The sequence below is a fragment of the Danio rerio genome, chromosome 8 (assembly GCF_052040795.2).
Source record: "Danio rerio strain M-AB ecotype USA chromosome 8, GRCz13ab, whole genome shotgun sequence".
In the NCBI taxonomy this organism is placed as follows: Eukaryota; Metazoa; Chordata; class Actinopteri; order Cypriniformes; family Danionidae; genus Danio; species Danio rerio.
The window spans coordinates 16,075,391-16,095,124 of NC_141028.1; the positions used below are offsets into that span (position 1 = coordinate 16,075,391).

General features: G+C 35.0%; 1 protein-coding gene across 1 annotated transcript in view; it reads right to left on the minus strand.

Annotated features, from left to right (window-relative positions):
* Positions 1-1,143: 1,143 nt before the first annotated feature.
* Positions 1,144-19,734, minus strand: part of xpr1a (xenotropic and polytropic retrovirus receptor 1a) — a 161,011-nt gene continuing 142,420 nt past the window's right edge. The window contains 5 exon segments of the mRNA NM_001245100.1: positions 1,144-1,270; positions 2,922-3,143; positions 3,906-4,045; positions 6,588-6,754; positions 18,426-18,620. Coding sequence (NP_001232029.1) covers positions 1,213-1,270; positions 2,922-3,143; positions 3,906-4,045; positions 6,588-6,754; positions 18,426-18,620 — 782 coding nt within the window. The 3' untranslated portion in view covers positions 1,144-1,212.

The window sequence follows — 19,734 nt, forward strand, 5'->3', positions numbered from 1 at the left end:
ATAAATCATGTACAAACACATCGGTTTTCATCAAAATGTAAAACCAATTATCAGCAAAGATATTCCCACACTCATCAAGCATACAAATAATTCAGTTGTGACCATAGTAAAGGTAAAAGAGATCTCCTCACCGCATGTGAGCTACAGTAGTTTTTGATGCACAAAATCAGTTACGGTTCACCACAATACAAAATTGATAAGAGTTACTGTATAATCGACTGGCAGTGTTTGCATTTCCTCTTTGGCTTGCTGTGATAATGATAAAGTGATAGAAAAAGCCGTGTAGGAAATACTTTAGTTTAATGAAAATGTGTTCAGCTGGGTGACTTTACTTAAGTGCATCACTACAGATGAAAACGTTCGCAGAATCTTTTTCAGAAGCCAGTATTTCTTTTACCCAATTGTTTTTTTTTAAATGTCAACCATTCGACAGGTTTTCTTACAGAAGTTGTCACATTTTTGAAAACATCTATTCTCTACATCCTGAGAGGACAGCAGAAGTTTAATACCTGCTGTCGCTCCTCAGCAGAAACACACACGCACTCCATTCTCTCAAACACAAACCATACATGGCCAAAATATTTGACAGCTTTGAAATCAAAGCAACGCATGTTAAAACATAAAAAATAAAACATATTTGCATATTAAATATGATGAAATGATAAAATATGGTGTTATTTCTGTCGAGCATTTCCTAAAAGTGCCACCAGGGCCGCAGTCTGATGTCAAAACAAATCAAAGGAAAGATCCTGATCTGTAAATGCGCTGTGGTTAAAGTGTGCAGTGTTGGATATTATGTTCCTCTTTCATATGATAACTCTCCTCCCTGTAGATCCTAGTTATTGTTTTAAGTTTGTAAACAGTCGTACGCAGTAATATAGATTCAAAAAGCTAAACAAATGTACAAAAAAGTATCAATACAGAAGAAGAAATGAAAAAGTCTAATAAAAAAAGTATCTTGTGGAAAACCCCACACTTGGCTTTTCCGTGTGTGTGTGTGTTTGTTTGTACGATGTCTCTGTTGTGTCTTGATATGTCTCACGGCTGTTTTTGTGCTTAACTCTGTCCACTACTCTGTCTTTGGGTGTGGTTGTGAGTGTGTGTGTGTGTGTGTGTGTGTGTTTGTGTGTGTTTGGGATCAGGTGTGCTGAGGCAGCTCTGTGAGGAACCAACAGAAAGCAGAGACTGGTGGTGGGACAGTGAGATCTGGGTTCAGCTGAAGGCCTCATCGTCCGTATCCTCAATCAGCACCTTAGTGTCCTTCTTGGACCTGTAAGAGAAACACAGATCTACAAATCAAGCAGTTCAAATATTTGGATCAAATGTGCATGCATACAAGGGTCAAAGATGAACATGGGGTTTTAACCCTATTTTGACACATATTTTAGGAAAATGCTTTAAAGATTGTCAAAAATTCAACAATACACTCTTTACACTCAGCAAATTTACTGCCCTTTCATTATATTTGTGGCTGTTTTTGCCCCATTGACTTCCATTACAATTATTTTAAACCCTTGCGCACTTACCTTGATATTACAGAGAAAATCAAAATAAGCAGCTCAGCTCTCAGAACATAGTAGGTGTATTTATGCACACACACTATAATCTGCTGTTTACTCCATAAAACTCCACATGAAGCCAGAAACTTTTTCTGCACGGGTTAATGCTGCCAACTGATAATCAAAAGTAAAAATGAAACATTTTTCCCAACAGGAAAAATTGCCAACAACCAAAAATGCTTGATTATATGCTGTCATGGCTTTGCAATCAAAAAATGTCATTATAATGGAAGTCAATGGGGCAAAAACAGCCACGAACATAAAGAAAGGGTAGTACATTTGAACAGTACACAAGGGTTATCATCTTTATATTTGATATTATATGCTTAGTAATGGTTTAAGAAAATGGTTTAAGAACCGTTATCAGTAATTGAAATCTATATTAACTGTATATACAACTATGAGGAAAAAATAAGACCACATAAATTTCTTAAAAATTTCAATAAAAAAAATATTTTTTTAGACCTTTTTGTTCAGCAAATGACTCAGAAAACTCAGATGTTTTCATATTTTGAGACTTAAAATCAGGGTTATTGTTATTATCCAATCACTGAAAAATTGCTGAGGTTTGAACACTGATAAGAGGGTTGTCTAAAAATAAATGTAGACATGAAAACAACTTTTTTGTTATTTCATGAAAAAAGGGTCTGCATGAAAAATATTTGTTCATTTTAAATTAGCAAGATATGTCATTGGTGGTTTACAGAATACTATATATATATATATATATACACACACACACACACACAGTTGAAGTCAGAATTATTAGGCCTCCCCCCTCTTTTTTTTTTTTTATATTTCCCAAATTATGTTAAACAGAGCAAGGAAATTTTCACAGTATGTCTGATAATATTTTTTCTTCTGGAGAAAGTCTTATTTGTTTTATTTCAACTAGAATAAAAGCAGTTTTTAATTTATTAAAAAACTATTTTGGGACAAAATTATTAGCCCCCTAAAGCTAATTTAAATTTTTTTTTTTAGTTCACTTTATTAACCTAGTTAAGCCTTTAAATGTCACTATAAGCTGTATAGAAGTGTCTTGAAAAATATCAACTGAAATATTCTTTACTGTCATCATGACAAAGATAAAATAAATCAGTTATTAGAAATAGGTTTCTAAAACTATTATGCTTAGAAATGTGCTGAAACAATATTCCCTTTATTAAACAGAAATTGGGGAAAAAAATAAACTGGCGCTAATAAGTCAGGGGGGCTAATAATTCTGACTTCAACTGTATTATATTTATTTATATATATTTGAATCGTAAATTCAGAGAAACTGCAGATTTTCAAGTGGACTTTTTTCCATAGTTGTCTATTAACAGTCACTGTCTTTGAAATATGTCTAAAATGGTTTCTTACTGAGAGGACAGCAGAGGTCGACGTAAGGACAGGCTGTAGCTGCGTTTCCAGCTCTTCTTGCCCTGTCTGTTGCGGACTCCGTCCTCCTGGTCCATCATCTGCTCCAGCAGCGTCTGGTCATCAGCATTTAGAGGAGCCACAGAGATGTCCCGCACCGCTCGAAACTCACCACAGTTATTCAGGTGCTCGTTCTCCAGACGGAAGAAGTTCCACACAAAACGCCTGCAGGAAGAGGAAATGCAGAAATCAGAGAAAAGTCACAGACAGATAGATCCACAACAACACAAAGCTCCTCCATGACAATATTTCTTTAAAAATCCATAGCTTTGTGAAAACAACAACTATAAAAGCCATTTTTTTAATCATAGCAGCAAACTAGCTACTAGAGACAGAGAGATTTGTTTTTTCCTAGTGGATCCCAGAACTTTCTAGTAAAGGTCTCTCATAGTTATGAACACATTCTGCCAGTAAACATAAATGGAATGTTCATTCATCAAGAACTTTTTTATTATTGAACACAAAAGAAGATATTTTGAAAAATGTTGGAAACTGGTAGACAGTAGCCACTGACAGTTAACATTCTTTAAAAAAGACGTGAAGGACGTAAATGATGGCAGAATTTGACATTTTTGTTCTTAACATTTTAATTGGTCTTGCTAAAATACAAAACCTTTATACATTTTGTACGTATTTGTAAATATTCCATGTTATTCTTATTTCAGAATAGGGAACATTGAAAAGGATCATTCCCATAATGTTTGCAAAATAATAAATGTTCACATTACAAACAACCAAAAAGAAACATTTAAAAAAATGTGACATTTTGAAAGTAATTTTCTATAAGGTGGTAAAGAGTACATGAAACTTAAATCCTAAAATTGCTAAATTATTTTGAAAGTCTTATTTACAATGTAAATAAGTTTATTAGTTTCCCCTTGGCATAAATAAACATTAACTGACCTCAGTTCCACACAAACAGCTCACCTAAACACTTCTAGAGGAGCTAAAATAGTGACCACGATGTCCTCAATGGAAGGAATGCGAGTCATGGAAGTCAGAGAGATCTGCAGAGTCCAGGCGAAGCGCAGGAGCACGTCCTCTATAATGGCACAGTAGTAGTAGGCCTAAAAACAAACACAAAGTGACATCATGACAGTCGGTGATAATAACAGTACAAAATAAAATACAAATATTACAGTGCTCAGCATATATAAGTACACCCCTCACTTTTACATTGATATTTTTAATAGGAAGCTATACAATATTATATTTGTGCATATACAAATCTGAGCTTATCTAACAAAATAACTTATGATAAAGGTCTAAAAACTAGTACAAACAAATTCATATTTTATAGAAAAATATTAAATGCCATTGAAAAAAAAGAAAAATCCAGAGAAGCAATAAAAGCGAAAAAATAGTTCAAATTTTGTAGTTTGTAAATTTGTTTTTGCAATATTTTGCTTGACTTTAATTGTATGATCTTTCAATTTCTAAATGTTTGGTGACTAAAATAATATTTTAATAAATATATCTTTTATAAATCTGTTTAGTTTAAATACACCAAAATACATTGTCTATATTCACTAAGAAATGGATACACATATTCATTTTCAAAATAAGCTGTACTCAATTATGCTGAGCACTGTGTGTTCCTATAACATATGCTGCTCTCCTACTATGCTCTTTTAAAGGTACATCATTAAGTTTTCTTCTACAATAGGATTACATTCATGCAAAAAAAAAAACATTTTCTCATAACTTGCATTGTGTTTGAAGCATTAGTTTACTGATGCTGTTTCTCTAAACTCCTCCTTTCTGAAAGAGCCTGCTGTACTCTGATTGGTCAAATCCGGTCCAGTCTTGTGATGATTGGTTTATCGATGCCCATTTACCATATCCTGACTTAATGGTAATTGCTCCATTATTATCTTGATGCAAGCTCGGATTTTCAAGCTGAGACTGCATATCTCAGAGATGCAATGTCAGACATGATGCACTCAGTGGAGCTAGTGACGTCACTTTGAGGGGTAGAGTTAGGGGTGGGGTTAGACGTGCGCACTGAAAAGCGTTGCATGCAGCTCACCTTTCAATTTCTTATGTGTGATAGGAACACAAAGGTGGCCTTTGTTTTACCAGGGACAAAGTTAAGTGTATTTAGTGAGGGGGGATTTTGATGTTTAATAATAACCCAAAGGTAATGAATGAGAAAAGGCATAAAATAATGTATTGTTAGGGGGATAGTTCACCCAAAAATTTCAATTCTGCCATAATTTACTCTCCCTCAACTCCAAAACTATTTGAACACAAAATATATTTTGCAGAAAGCTGGCTGCTGCAACACTGACTTCCATAGTAATTTTTTCCTACTATGGAAGTTGATGGATACTAGTGGTGGAAAGAGTTCTGAAAAATCATACTGAAGTAAAAGTACCATTACTGGACTAAAAATGTAGTGCAAGTACAAGTATCTGTTGTGAATATTACTCACATTACGAGTAAAATATAGACTTTTCAAAAGTACTCAGGAGTAGTGAGTATTATGCGGTAAAAAGCTGATGCATTTACATCTAATTTGTGGACGTGTGTAAACGAAACATTCTGTAGTGCATTTAGTTATTGCCCAGCAGGCACACAACATCATAAGACGTTAATATAAAGTTTTAAACTTTAGTTATAAAGATTTAGGTTGTGATGTCAGATGACCAAAATTCAATGTCCAAGGATGTTATTTTAGTGTCCGATAACGTTTTTTGGTTGATTTTAGGTTGTGTTAGAAAGTGGCCAATATCCAATGTCGAGCCAACATCTTAAACCAACCTCATTTTGACGTCAAATACTGACATTTATTTGTCAGGTATGGCAACCAAAATCCAACATCTGAAAGATGTCAAAGTAGTAACGTCCACACTACGTCAACCTGTAACATCATTAGACGTTGAAATTTGATTGATTTTAGGTTGGACATTGACTTTTCCATTTCGGTCATCATAAAGTAAACATCTGTCATCTTCCCATCAGTGATATGCGTCTAAACAGTCTCTGGGTCAATGCTTGTAAAGATTTTGGACATCTTCTTGGACATTTTTAACGCTTCCAAACAGTTTGCTGGAATTATAAATCGCCCATGTCTTGAGGTCATCATTATAATCCGATGTACCTTCTATGTGCGATGTGATTGGACGATAATCACAGGACTGATTTTTTAAATTTTCATAGACAATAAAAACAAAGTAACTGCAGGCTGAAGGAAAATAATGGGGTAAAAGTACTGATACAGCACAAAAAATGTACTCAAGGCAAAGTACACATTTTTAAAACTACTTAGTAAATTACAATTACTGAGAAAAACTACTCAATTACAGTAATTTGAGTATTTGTAATATGTTATTTTACATCACAGATGGATACCAGCAACCAGCATTCTTCAAAATATCTTCCTTTGTGTTCAACAGAAGAAAGAAAAACATAAAGGTTTAAAACCATACGAGGGAGATTAATGATGAGGTAATTATCATTTTTGAGTGACCTATCTCTTTAATTTATTACTTTATACTATTTTATGTAACTAGTACTATAACTAAAATGTTTTAATATGTTAAACATGTTGATGTTTTCAAATTTGAAATAATAATAAGACAGCACATGTGTTCTGCAGTATCTTACTTTATGTGGGTAAACGATCTCCTCTCTCAGGAAGGTGTTCTCGCCTGCGTTGCGGTCGAAAAGGCCCCAGTCCATCTTCAGGTCCCAGATCAGTGTGTAGAGAGAACTGACGATTGAAGACAGCACCAGCATGTAGAAAAACACCTCGGAGTCAGCATGGTTCTGATCTGAAACGAAGAAAGTCAGACGTCAATGGGACACATTACAAGTGCATCCACTAGATGGAGACGCTTCACCATCCAACCTTATAACCACTGCGACCACTAGAGGGAGACGCTTCACCATCACGTCATCACTTCAGACAAGTCTATTCACATCAGATTTCCAGGTGAAGCACAGTTTGCTTTTGTCTCAAACCATGGCTTGCATGTAGGTAATTCAAAGGTCATTCAATGTCAAATGTTAATAACAACACAGGACAAATATGTTTCTAGCAAGTATTTGAATTTAGATTATCAAAAAATCTTGAACAAAATGTGTCTTATTTTAACATTAATAATAAGAAATATTGGTAACAATTTACAATAAAATTTTATTAGTTAATGTATTTATTAACATTAAATTATAATGAATAGTAACTGCACAGCATTTATTAATCATAGTTCAACCATGCTTTATTTAAATACAAATTCATGCTTGTTAACATTAGTGAATGCACTGTGAGTTACCATAAACAACCATTATCTAACATGAACAAAATTATTAAATACTGTAATAAATGTATTGTTTATTGTTTGTTCATGCTAATAAATACATTAACTAATGCAATCTTATTATAAAGTGTCACCGAAATATTTCTGGAGGATTGTCTTGCATATTAGAAGGATTTTTGAAAAGGAAAAGAGGCTGAAAATTCAACTTTGAGTCGTAAGATTTAAAAATATATTCAAACATAAAAGAGTAGTTTGAATTGTTACTATTTGACCATATTTTAAATCAAATAAACACACAATTGACAAGCAAAATACATTTATTTAAATATTTTAAATGTAGCATGTAATTAATCTTTTATTTAAATTAATGTAATACTAAATTCCATCTACAGTTGAAGTCAGAATTATTAGCCCCACTGAAATATTAGGCCCCTGTTTATTTTTTCCTCAATTTCTGTTTAATGGAGAGAAGATTTCTTTAACACATTTCTAAACATAATAATTTTAATAACTCATGTCAAAAAAGTGATTTATTTTATCTTTGCCATGATGACAGTAAACAATATTTGACTAGATATTTTTCCAGACACTTCTATACAGCTTAAAGTGACATTTAAAGGCTTGACTAGGTTAATTAGTTTAACTAGGCAGGTTAGGGTAATTAGGCAAGTTATTGTATAATGATGGTTTGTTCTGTAGACTATCGAAAAAATATATATAGCTTAAAGGGGCTAATAATTTTGTCCTTAAAAAGACTTTTAAAAAATGAAAAGCTGCTGTTGTTTTAGCCAAAATAAAACAAAGACCTCAAAAAAGACTCCAGAAGAAAAAATATTATCAGACATACTGTGAAAATTTCCTAATAATTCCAAGTGGGGGAGCTTGAGCTTGAGCTCCACCTTTTTTGCACTTCTTCTACGAGTGATGTCACTGGGGGTAGGGTTAGGGGTGGGGTTGGTGTACGCATTAAAACAGCTTACAGGAGGCAGAGCGAGACTTCAACTGTATGTCTTAATATTCTTAATAGACTCATATTAATAATCCTGAAGGAGCTGCATTTAATATAATCTATAACAGTGAGCGGACAAAAGCTGTACGGGAAGAGGAAGTAGCTAATATTGATGATGATGCAGGATTGAGCATATGGAAGCCTGCCAAAAAATATCAATTTTACACAAGGGCAACTGCACACACAAAAGAAGAAGGCGGACCGAAGTATAATAATAAGAGCTGCAGCATCAGTCCAAGTTAATAGTGTTTATCAGATAGAGGAAAGAGGCAGGTCTCAGTTCAGTGAAGGGTTAAATCTCCAGGCCTCAGACGGCAGACAGGGCTGATTCTGGAACAGTCCCATCAGTCTTAATAAAGCCTTTCACACGCTGCCATCCGGGCGCCAGGAAACCAGCGGAGGACGTTTTTCAGCAGAACACATAATAGCCCCGTCGATCCTATTTCACCACTGAGCTACCAGAGCCATGTTCAACACACCGTCCCAAAATCAACCCTAAATCAGGATGCTGCAGGTTAATCTCTCCACACAGGCAATCTGGAGAAGCACTTTGGCTGATTTTTCAGGCCATGCATTTCACATTTTAAACTGCAACACAATTATAGGTAATATATTGTTATAATTCATGCACCTTGACCAAGTCTTGTTTATATTTACTCAAAATCATCTGTGAAAACTAAGCTGCAAAAATGGAATAATCCAAACTGAATAACTATAGCACTGACATCACATCTCTACATATCAACGCAAATGGATCAAAAATAGCTTCATTCATTCATTTTCCTTTGGCTTAGTCCCTTTACTCATTAGGGGTCGCCACAGTGGAATGAACTGCCAACTTATCCAGCATATGTTTTACACAGCGAATGCCCTTCCAGCTGCAACCCTGAACTGGGAAACACCCATGCACACTCATTCACACACATACACTACGAACAATTTAGTTTATTCAATTCACCTATAGCACATGTCTTTGGACTGTGGGGGAGGAAACCTGAGTACCCAGAGGAAACCCACACCAACACAGGGAGAACATGCAAACTCCACATAGAAATGGTAACTGGCCTAGCCGGGACTCGAACCAGCGCCCCAGTCTTGAATATATAAAAACATTTTTAGGATGAAAGAAACCCAAGTGATTTATAGTATATGAAACCATTTAAAAGATTAGTGTTAGTAACACTTTTTCTTGTGTTATCAGGAATAATTGGCATGAAATAAAGTAAAATAGAATTGCATGAATGGCAATATTTCAGATTATAACTATATTTTCACTATATATTACTATATAAATAGATTTGTACTGTATTTGTGATGCAGATTTGACAGAACGTTTTAGAAAATATATAAAAAAAAAACATTTAGTTTAGCATATTTCCTGAAAAATAGTGTCTGAGGCAAGATGAACTGATTTAAAGCTCAAAAACATATGGGGGTCATATGAGGGGTCTGGCTGCAGACCTGGTGCAGTGCAATCTGGGCTGCATCCAATGCTTTTTAATGGGCTCACCTAACCCCACCCCTAACCCTACCCGTCACAGTGGCGTCACTAGCTCCACTTGTTTGGGACCGGACACCCAGAGGAAATCCACACCAACACAGAGAAAACATCCAAACTCCACACAGAAATGCCAAATGGCCCGACCAGGACTCGATCCAGTTACCTTCTTACTGTGAGGCGACAGTGCAAACCACTGAGCTAGTGTGTTGCCCACATATATGCTCATACTCAATTGTCTTGCATTTTACATGGTTAAAAACTGGAGGTGTGCTTGACAAGAAATCTAATACATTTTGTAGCTCATAAAATTGTATGGTGTAAATGCAGGCCATCTGCCAGCCTGCTCTTAGGACAACAGCACTGGCCATTAAAAGAACCCCCCATGTCCGCTAGTGCTCATGCTGAACTTCGGCTTACTCTCACTGGCAGATTTATGTAAACATGAACTCTGATGAACCTTACCTATAACCCATTTCCAGAAGAACCAGAAACCCGTCAGACACAAATGAAACGGTTTCATCCTTTTAACACTGAAATCTATTACATGTTTTTGGTAATAGAGTGCAGAATGTGAAATCGAATGTGTCACTCTTTGCAACAGACCGCATGACGGTTACATGACGAAAGAAGATCAAAAGGGTTTTTTGAGTATCAGATTGATTGATTCATTCATTTTCTTTTCGGCTTAGTCCCGTTATTAATCTGGGTTCACCACAGCAGAATGAACCGCCAACTTATAAAGTACATGTTTTGCGCAGCGGATGCCCTTCCAGCTGCAACCCATCACTGGGAAACAACTATACAAATTCATTCATATACTACGGTCAATTTAGCCTACCCAATTTACCTGCACCACGTCTTTGGACTGTGGGGGAAAGCAGAGTACCCGGAAGAAACCCACGCAAACATGGGGAGAACATGCAAACTCCACACAGAAATGCCAACTGTCCTGTCCCAGCCAAGGCTTGAACCAGGGACCTTTTTGCTGTGAGGTGACAGCACTATCTACTGCGTCACCGCATCAGCCAGTATCAGATTGAGGATTTAGAAAGATTTCTGAAGTACCATGAGACAGTGAGAACATTGCTTTGACACACTCTAAACTGTGAAGTGCTATAGAAATAAAGATGAATTGTATGGAACTGAAGATGCTCAAAGTAATAAATGACATTTTAAATAATGTGGCAAGGCAATTTTACTATTGCAGTAAATATTGTAAGTCTGCTGCAACATTGTACGGTGAGCCATTTTGACACTTATTCTATAAAATGCACTGAAATCTATCTTCATGTACTTTTTCATCAGCTATTTATAAGATACTAGTCCTCATTAATTAGATACTATTAATATTAGATACTCTATTGAAGACAATAGTACTTATTAGTTAGATATTATTATTCATTAGATACTAGCACTTATTTGTTTGATACTAATCATACCTGCTAACACTCCTGTTTTTCACACCCATCTCCTGCCACCCTCCCGTTTTGTTATTTCTCCTGGAAACCTCCCGTAATTCCACCCCCCAACAGTCCTCATTAATTTTTATAGTATCCAACACTGCCCCACTGCCTTCAGACTTCCCTCCTCAACTTTGATATAGTATCCATTACTGCCGCCGCCCAAAACCTGGTTCATGGTTTCACGGTACAGTTACTAACAAAACAAACCCTTCCATCTGTAAATGGTGAAATTTGGTCGTCACCTTTTAAAAAGGAGGCTCCAGTTGGTGTTGATTGTCCTGTCTCTACAGATTTGGCATTTGTGTGATTAATGTTCTTTGCTTACGTTTATAAACAATATAATAGTTAGGGGTAATAGTGTTAGTTATTAAAAATGAGGAGATCCCCCCACCCCACCCCCCATTGTGTAAAGCGCTTTGAGTGCCCAGAAAAGCGCTGTATAAATGTAGGGAATTATTAATAATTATTATAATGTTAGTTATTACAACTAACATTTCTTATCATACTGGTCATGAATGTTTTTTTCTTATGTTCTGAATTGTCAGAATGGAGTATAGGGTTCAGTAAAAAAAAAAAAAACTACCAGTACAATAATAATAGTAAAAAAAACAATCAGAACATTTCAAATAAGATTACATTTTAAAAATAAATGAAATGTTAAAATGGCTTGCCATGATATTGACCATATTGACTGCTTAACCTGTTCTAAACTGTGACAGTTATGCAAATCAGATTTAAGTCACTTTTAAAAACCCACTTGTTTCCATTGACCTTATTTAGCCTGTTTTCATGACTTATTTATTTAAGTTTTTATCTCTATTTTGTATCTCTAGTTTTTAAGAATATGCTATAAAAATAAACTTGAAAAGGAGGTGGGTGAGCAATCAATCTTATAATATCTGACTAAATACAGTCATCTATTATCCATCACGTGAATTTCTGGGTACATCTGGTCCACATAAATACAGTGTCTATCAGTGTGATAAAGCCATCAGAGCAGGCAAGCGCAGGTGTGTGTTATATGTACAAATCTCTACAGCTCTCCTCTAAGATGCTTGTTTTGATCAAAAATCCAGGTCTGATACACAGAGAGTGAGGAGGGGGAAAATCGAACCATATTTCAGTGGTTCAGAGCTTCATCATTATTCTAGAGATACACTCACACTGTTCTGTTTCACCACAGGCAGGCAATTACAGCTCAACCTCCTCTGGATAGTCCATTTCCTCTTTTCTCTTTCGCTCTCCCTCACATTTCTCTCTCCTTTAATCGTTTTTTTTTTTTGCTTCTTGTGTTCCCGTAGCCTCTCCTTTAATCTCTGTTTGCATTTTCTTTCCTCTTGTTGGATGTCGTTGAGCTCCTCAGACAAGCTTAAGCTCAGATCGGCGCTTCTCATTAAAGTTTAAATGAAATCTTTGAGGATATCGACTCTCAGCGATTTCCACGATCACCTCTACAATACTCAACATGAAAGCATGCAGGAGTATAGGGTTACTGATATGAGACTGCTCAATATGTCAAAATATAAACACTTGTTACTGCAAAAGGTAATCAAGTTCAATACATAAAAACACTTATAGATCATGTGCAGAGCCTTCCTGATGACAGAAAGTCACATTTCTTCAGCACCAAAAATACTTACAAAGAGGATCATCTGAACACTCTCTCCAGTTATTTTAAGGGTTTTTCCAGCAGAAGACAGGTTGTCTTACACAAATAAGCCCTTAGCAGTGGGGTGAGGTTTCCTGAGCTGTATTCACTGTCAGGTCCAACAAATGGCCAGAATTACAATGGCCATGTGGAAAAGCCATCTACCATCAGCCACCTTTCTCTGCATTACATTTTGATGGATGAACTTTGTCTTCATTCTTAAAGGTGCAGTATGTAAGTTTGATACCCAGTGGTTCACCTAGGTATTGCATTCCTGGTTCAAAACACACACAATGGCAGGTTGCTCAAGGTCTATTGAGCCTTAAGACTGATTTAAGTCATGTTCTAAATAAAAGTTTTAGACAATGATCATCTCAGGTACACCTCATGTGCTTTATTCAGTGCTAAATTCTACTAATGCAATTTTGAATGCCATTTTAGATCACAATTATTGCCATACTACTCAATATCACCAGCAGATAGGAAATTGAACTGCGACTCAGTGCAAGACAACTTATATCAGCAGTGTTGGGCAAGCTACTTGAAAAATGTAGTGAGTTAAGCTATTAGATACTCTACTTAAAATGTAGCTTAACTACACTAAAGCTACACCCTGGGTAGCTTAGCTACAACTAAGATATTTTTACTATTTTCATTTTTGAAACGAAGCAACTTAAATCCAAGTCAATTATTTCTTAGTGATCAATAAAACTGTCAATGAAACATATGAGGCAGAATAGTTCAGTTATTTACTGCAAATAATATGCTGTACTAAACAGAAACAAATTATAGTATATAACATAAAAAATCCAATAAAACCAGGTGTTACACATTTACAATACTTTAATAATTTATAGTAAAGGGAAATATATTGGAATAAGCAATACAGTGTGTGTTCATATATATATATATATATATATATATATATATATATATATATATATATATATATATATATATATATATTTAGTGGAAGTCAGAATTATTAGCCCCCCTTTGAAGGAAATTTTTACAGTATGATAATAGCTTTTTTTTCTGGAGAAAGTCTTATTTGCTTGATTTCAGCTAGAATAAAAGAAGTTATAAATTTTTTAAGAACCATTTTAGGGAAAAAATTGTTAGCCCCTTTAAGCTATATATTTTTGTTATATATCTATTTTTGTTTTATATATCTACAGAACAAACCATCGTAATACAATAACTTGCCTAATTACCCTAACCTGCTTAGTTAACCTAGTTAAGCCTTTAAATATCACTTTAAGCTGTATAGAAGTGTCTTCATAAACATCTAGTGAAATATTATGTACTGTCATTATGGCAAAGATAAAAATAATTCAGATTTTAGAAAAAAACTATTATAACTATTCGGTTAGGAATGTGTTGAAACAAATCTCTGTTAAACAGAAATTTGGGGGCTAATAATTCATGGGGGCTAATAATTCTGACTTCAACTGTATATATACAGTACATATATATATATATATATATATATATATATATATATATATATATATATATATATATATATATATATTCTAAGTGGACTACACACACACAGACAACACACACAGACAACGCTCGCAGTACAGCGGACCCGGTGAGGGAGGGATCCCTTCACATTAATCAACATGCACGATCGCGTACCTTAAAATTGCTTAAACTAAGCATTCTAAAGTATGTCTGTATTTTACAAGCAAGGATTCTGACACACCAACATGAAGCAGATGCTTTATAAAAGTTGCATGTAGGGGGGAAACTCTGCTTTTCTGATTAAGATAATACTGATTAAGAGTCTATCATGTAAGCAGCAATTTTTGATTACCTTAAGGGATGTTAACGGAGTTTTTTTCTCAGGCTTTCCAATTATGTTTTTCCTCTAGATGAAATATCATTTCTTTTAGGGTGGCTGGAATAAAACAATTATAATTAAATTAAGGTCAATATTATTAGCCTCCTTAAGAATATAATTTTTTTGATTTGCTACAGAACAAGCCACAATTGTCAGCCAGCTTGCCTAATTAACAGAATTTGGCTTAAACTAATTAAGCTTTAAGCTGAATAGTATCTTGAAAATAAGTCAAATAGTATGTACTGTCATCATGACAAAGACAAAAGAAATGAGTTATTCAAAATGAGTTATTAAAACTATTATTTTTAAAAATGCGTTGAAAAAAATAGCTCTGTTAATATTTATTAAAAATATCTCTGTTAATGAAATATTTGAAAAAGAATAAAATTGTCACAGGAGAGCAAACAATTTTGTCACAACAGAAGAAAAGATTGTGACTATCAACCTGAACTCTAACATACACCAGCCTAATCAATCAAATCTCACACACATATTCAAGTCATGACTAATGTTAATTTAAGCATTAATTATACTCTGACATGTAGCATTTCTCTGGGATTAGTTTACACGAAAGGAGGCCAAAGCAAATCGAATACACCGACTCATTTATCCAGGCAGCTTTCAGCAGCGAACATCAGTTTCAATCAGGACACAAATGATGGAGGTGATTTCTGATGCACTCATATATTAAACGGGAGCGCTGCCAGGAACGCCTCGAGCCAGTCCTAATGACTGCATCAAATGCGTGGTGAGATTGCCATGTTTTTTTACTCCTATGAGGCAGATGCTCTGGGCTGCGGTCCAGATTTCATCTATATCACTGATACACACAAAGTCTAGACGGCTATCCAGCAATATTTGGACACTAAGAGAATTGAAGTGAAATGCAGCAATCCTTGATATTTAAACACTGACATTTAAGGGAAATAATCAGAAACGGGTGTATATAAATAATGAAAAGCCGCAAGTGCTTTGATATCGATTTAAGCTGAAGTCGTCTTTCTGAGGAGATACGGGAAAGCATGGAGACTGACTGATAAGAAAAGAGTGACAGACACAAGTCTTCGCACTTCAGATGCGTCTCAGTGGCAGAATAATCAGATAGTAATTGTAGATGAAGATGAGAGGGAAATGTCTGGAATCTTAATGGCGTGCTTTTAAAGAGATCATATGAAGTCAGTGTAGGATGATTACTGTGACTGAATGCGAAATGTGGTGTTTGCAGACAAATGAGTTTTTATAAAGCAGAGCAGCTTCTTCTTTAATGCTCAAATTAAATGGAAACTTGTTTTCTACAAAGCTTTTAAAGGCCATGCCTTAATGCAATATATCTCTATTATAAAACATGAATGTTGTTAATATATAAACCAAGTCTCAGACAGACGAGGACAAGTTCAGGGTCATTTTTTCCTTCTTTGCTTTTATCAAAACATGCTTTTGTTGGCTGTTCATGTGTCTGTAGGCAAACAATGGCACACAGGTGCTTTCTTTGTACTGAACTCGACAAACAACAATGCATTCTGTATCTTAGGGTAGAAATCAAAAGCCTATCCTTATATATTATGCTCTATCATCTATTTTGTTGTGTTGCAAAACACAATGTTTTTGGTGAAAAATAGTTATCATTTGGATGACCACAACCTTACAAACCACCACCATGCAGAAACACGAAGAACAGCATGGTGAGAAAGTTGTAAGCTCAAAATTACAACGTTTAATTTTAACAATTTATTTAGCAATATTTTATATTGGAATAATTATCATTTTGTTTTTTGGAAAGAGTTTTATATTTATTTATATTATCTATTTCTAAATCAAATATTCATCCTGAAGTTCTAAATAAAGTGAGAAAAATAATCATATACTGTATGAATTTTTTGAGCATCTACTTTAAAATGTAAAAAAGAAATAGTCCTTTCTATGTTGTCAATTTCTATAAACTAATAGATTGAATTCTCAGAACAGACACTACATTATGATTTTAATCATTATCAGGATATGACATGACTTATTGTGACTGTGGGCTCTATTTTACCAAGAGGCACAAAGATAGGTCGTGTCCGAATCCACTTTTGCTATTTTAAGGACAGAAAAATATGCAGACAAATACGGTGCATGGTCTAACAGGGTTGTGCTTACTCTCTTAATGAGTTATGACTGTATTTTGAGCATAACATGCATTACACCAATCAGAGTGTCATCTCCCATTCCTTTTAAGGGTGCTTTCACACTTGGTTCAATTGCCTGGGCCGTTCCCAAGTTCTATTGTCTCCCCCCTTGCCACCTTCTCAGTTGGTTTGTGTTCACACTGTCTTTTTTGGTTTGGGGGGAACTTCTATTCTAAAGGCCCAACCCCCATCACTTTCTTTATTTATACGCAAGAGTGGTTTTGACGTTTTGCGCCACGCTGTTTAAATAAGCAAATGCATTTGCGCTCATATGTACGCCCCTATGTTCTGGTCTAAAAAGGAAGGCGTTCTGAGGCGCGTTGCTATTTTGAGAAACTATAATAGATTTTTCAATAGACCAGAACAAAGACGGTCTATTGTCCAGCGCCGAGCGCGTTAGTTGTGCACCTCGCTTAAACATTGCTTAATACACACAAGATGTAGAGCAATACGCAAATATCTACATTTGAAAAATAATAAAAATATTAAGGATATTCATTCATTCATTCCTTTTCTTGTCGGCTTAGTCCCTTTATTAATCCGGGGTCGCCACAGCGGAATAAACCGCCATATTAAGGATATATATAGGATATAATAAGGATATATATAGTATATAAATATAAAAGATTAAAATATTACAGAACATTTTATTTTCTAGCCTACATAAATTTAAAAATCACTTTCATGCCTTCTTCATCTCGGGGGGCTTTTTCAGTTTATTCGTGACAATTTGCTGTTGTATAATGTTATTATTATTAGCATTATTATTTATTATATCCATATTTATATTTGTTTTATTAAAAACAAGCTTAGATTTGCCCACCTGTCAGGTTTTTTTCCATCCTTACAATAGCAAAAGTGGATTCTGAGACGTCCTGAATGCGTTTGCGCCCTGCGCTTTGCACTTTGCACATGGATCGTCAAAATAGAGCCATTAGAGTCAGTTGCATTACGCCATGGCACATTTGCTATTTACATGGGGGACTTTGTAAGTGGAAAAACTGAAGAAAAACTAAGGAGAAACAGTTAAACAGAGCATCTGCAGCGCGAGGACAAAGAATGAGCCTCCTCCATTCAGCCTCTTTACTCTTACTCTTTTCTTTACTCCTTTACTTTTGTGGATAAGGAAACCGCACGCACTCCACTAAAGACATCTATTAGCTTACATATTTAATTTAGTTTGTTAAGCACAAAGATTTGTTTCAAAACTATTTCTAAATTCACTTCTAATTTCCAGCAAAAGAATAAATGAACAACAATAACAAAGTGTGGTCAAAAAACTGTTTTGTTTTCTTGCTCTGATTCATAGCTAAATAGCCAAGCAGAGTGTTCTCTTTTCCAACAGCTGACACAGATTCTACTTGCTGAATCAGGCAAACTCTATCCAGGCAAACACCAAACAAACTAGCCTGACAGATGCTCACTGATGGCCCAACACTGCCCAACAGCCTTTATATATAAGGCTTGGGACCTAAACTAAAGTGTTACCCATTTTAAAAGTGCATCTATTAAATGCATGCATTTGTTTTTTTTTTTGTTTGTTTTACCTTTGTGAGTTCTGTAAAGGGCTGCAAATGTGACCACGAAGAAGGTGGTGGAGTATTTCCCAGCATTCACCAGGTGAGGGAAGGCTCTCCTGGTGTCCCGATAACGTCGCAGACACTGAACGAAGCGCAGCCAGGCAGGCAGACAGTGGATGATGGCTCGTACTCCATACGAGAAGCTGTTACACCTTTCATCACCTGACACAGGGACAGATACATTTTGACATAAATGCATGTTGATATTAGCAAGATTTTATTATTTATTACAGTCATTTTTAAATCACAATATACTGGATCATTTTTATAATAATATTAATAATTTAACTATATAATAGTTATATAATATAATAATATATAATAGTTATATAAAACCTATATAATAGTTTAGGATTGTTTTTATTAGGGTTTTGTTTAATAAAATGAATATGTTTATACAATGGTAATATAATATAATTTAGCTGGATGACACCATTATTGTTATTATTAATAATAATAAAAATTACTTAATTATGATAAACATCCATCATTTAAAAAAAATACAATATATATTTTTTATATACTAAATATTAAAAGGTTAATCAGAAAAAAAATATATAAATAATAACTTTATTATTATTATTATTAATATTAATTATTAGTATTTTAACAATAACAATTCATAAAAAAGAAGAAAAAGATTACCTTAATTTTTGTATTATAACTTTTTATTATTATTATACCATAACTATTAATATTATTCATGAATGCTTATTGTTTCGGAATATAAAACTATTATTATTGTCACAATCACCAGTGTTCTAGCAGATGCAGATCGCTGGGGAACTACAAATCTGACACAGAAATGGACTTCACATCCCATCATGCACTTCACACACACACCAGTTTCAGTTCTCTCACTGATTGCACACAAATCAACAAATCATCGACTGATTCACACAGGGCTTCAGCTTCAACACTTGACAGAGGGCATGTCTGAAGTTGGGACTGATACAATTGTCATAGTAGCATCAGCCAATGAAATTAGCCAGCAATCGGCTTCTGTCTGAGCTGGTGTATTTGCATACAGCGATATGATTGGCTGACAATTCAGTCGGCGCTTGAAAAGTTGAGAAAGTCCCAACTTCTGCAGCAAGCAACGCCACTGAAGCGGCGCCAACGGATCCACAATGAGTTCGGCAACGTCGGACGTCACCCATTCAAAGTGAATGTGAAATGTTGAGGCTGGCACATGGCGCGTCACCGTGCCTTTAGATCCTTGCCTTGCTCCTTTGTTTATCCTGTTTGCCTCCTGCACCGACTTCTTTGTCTGTGA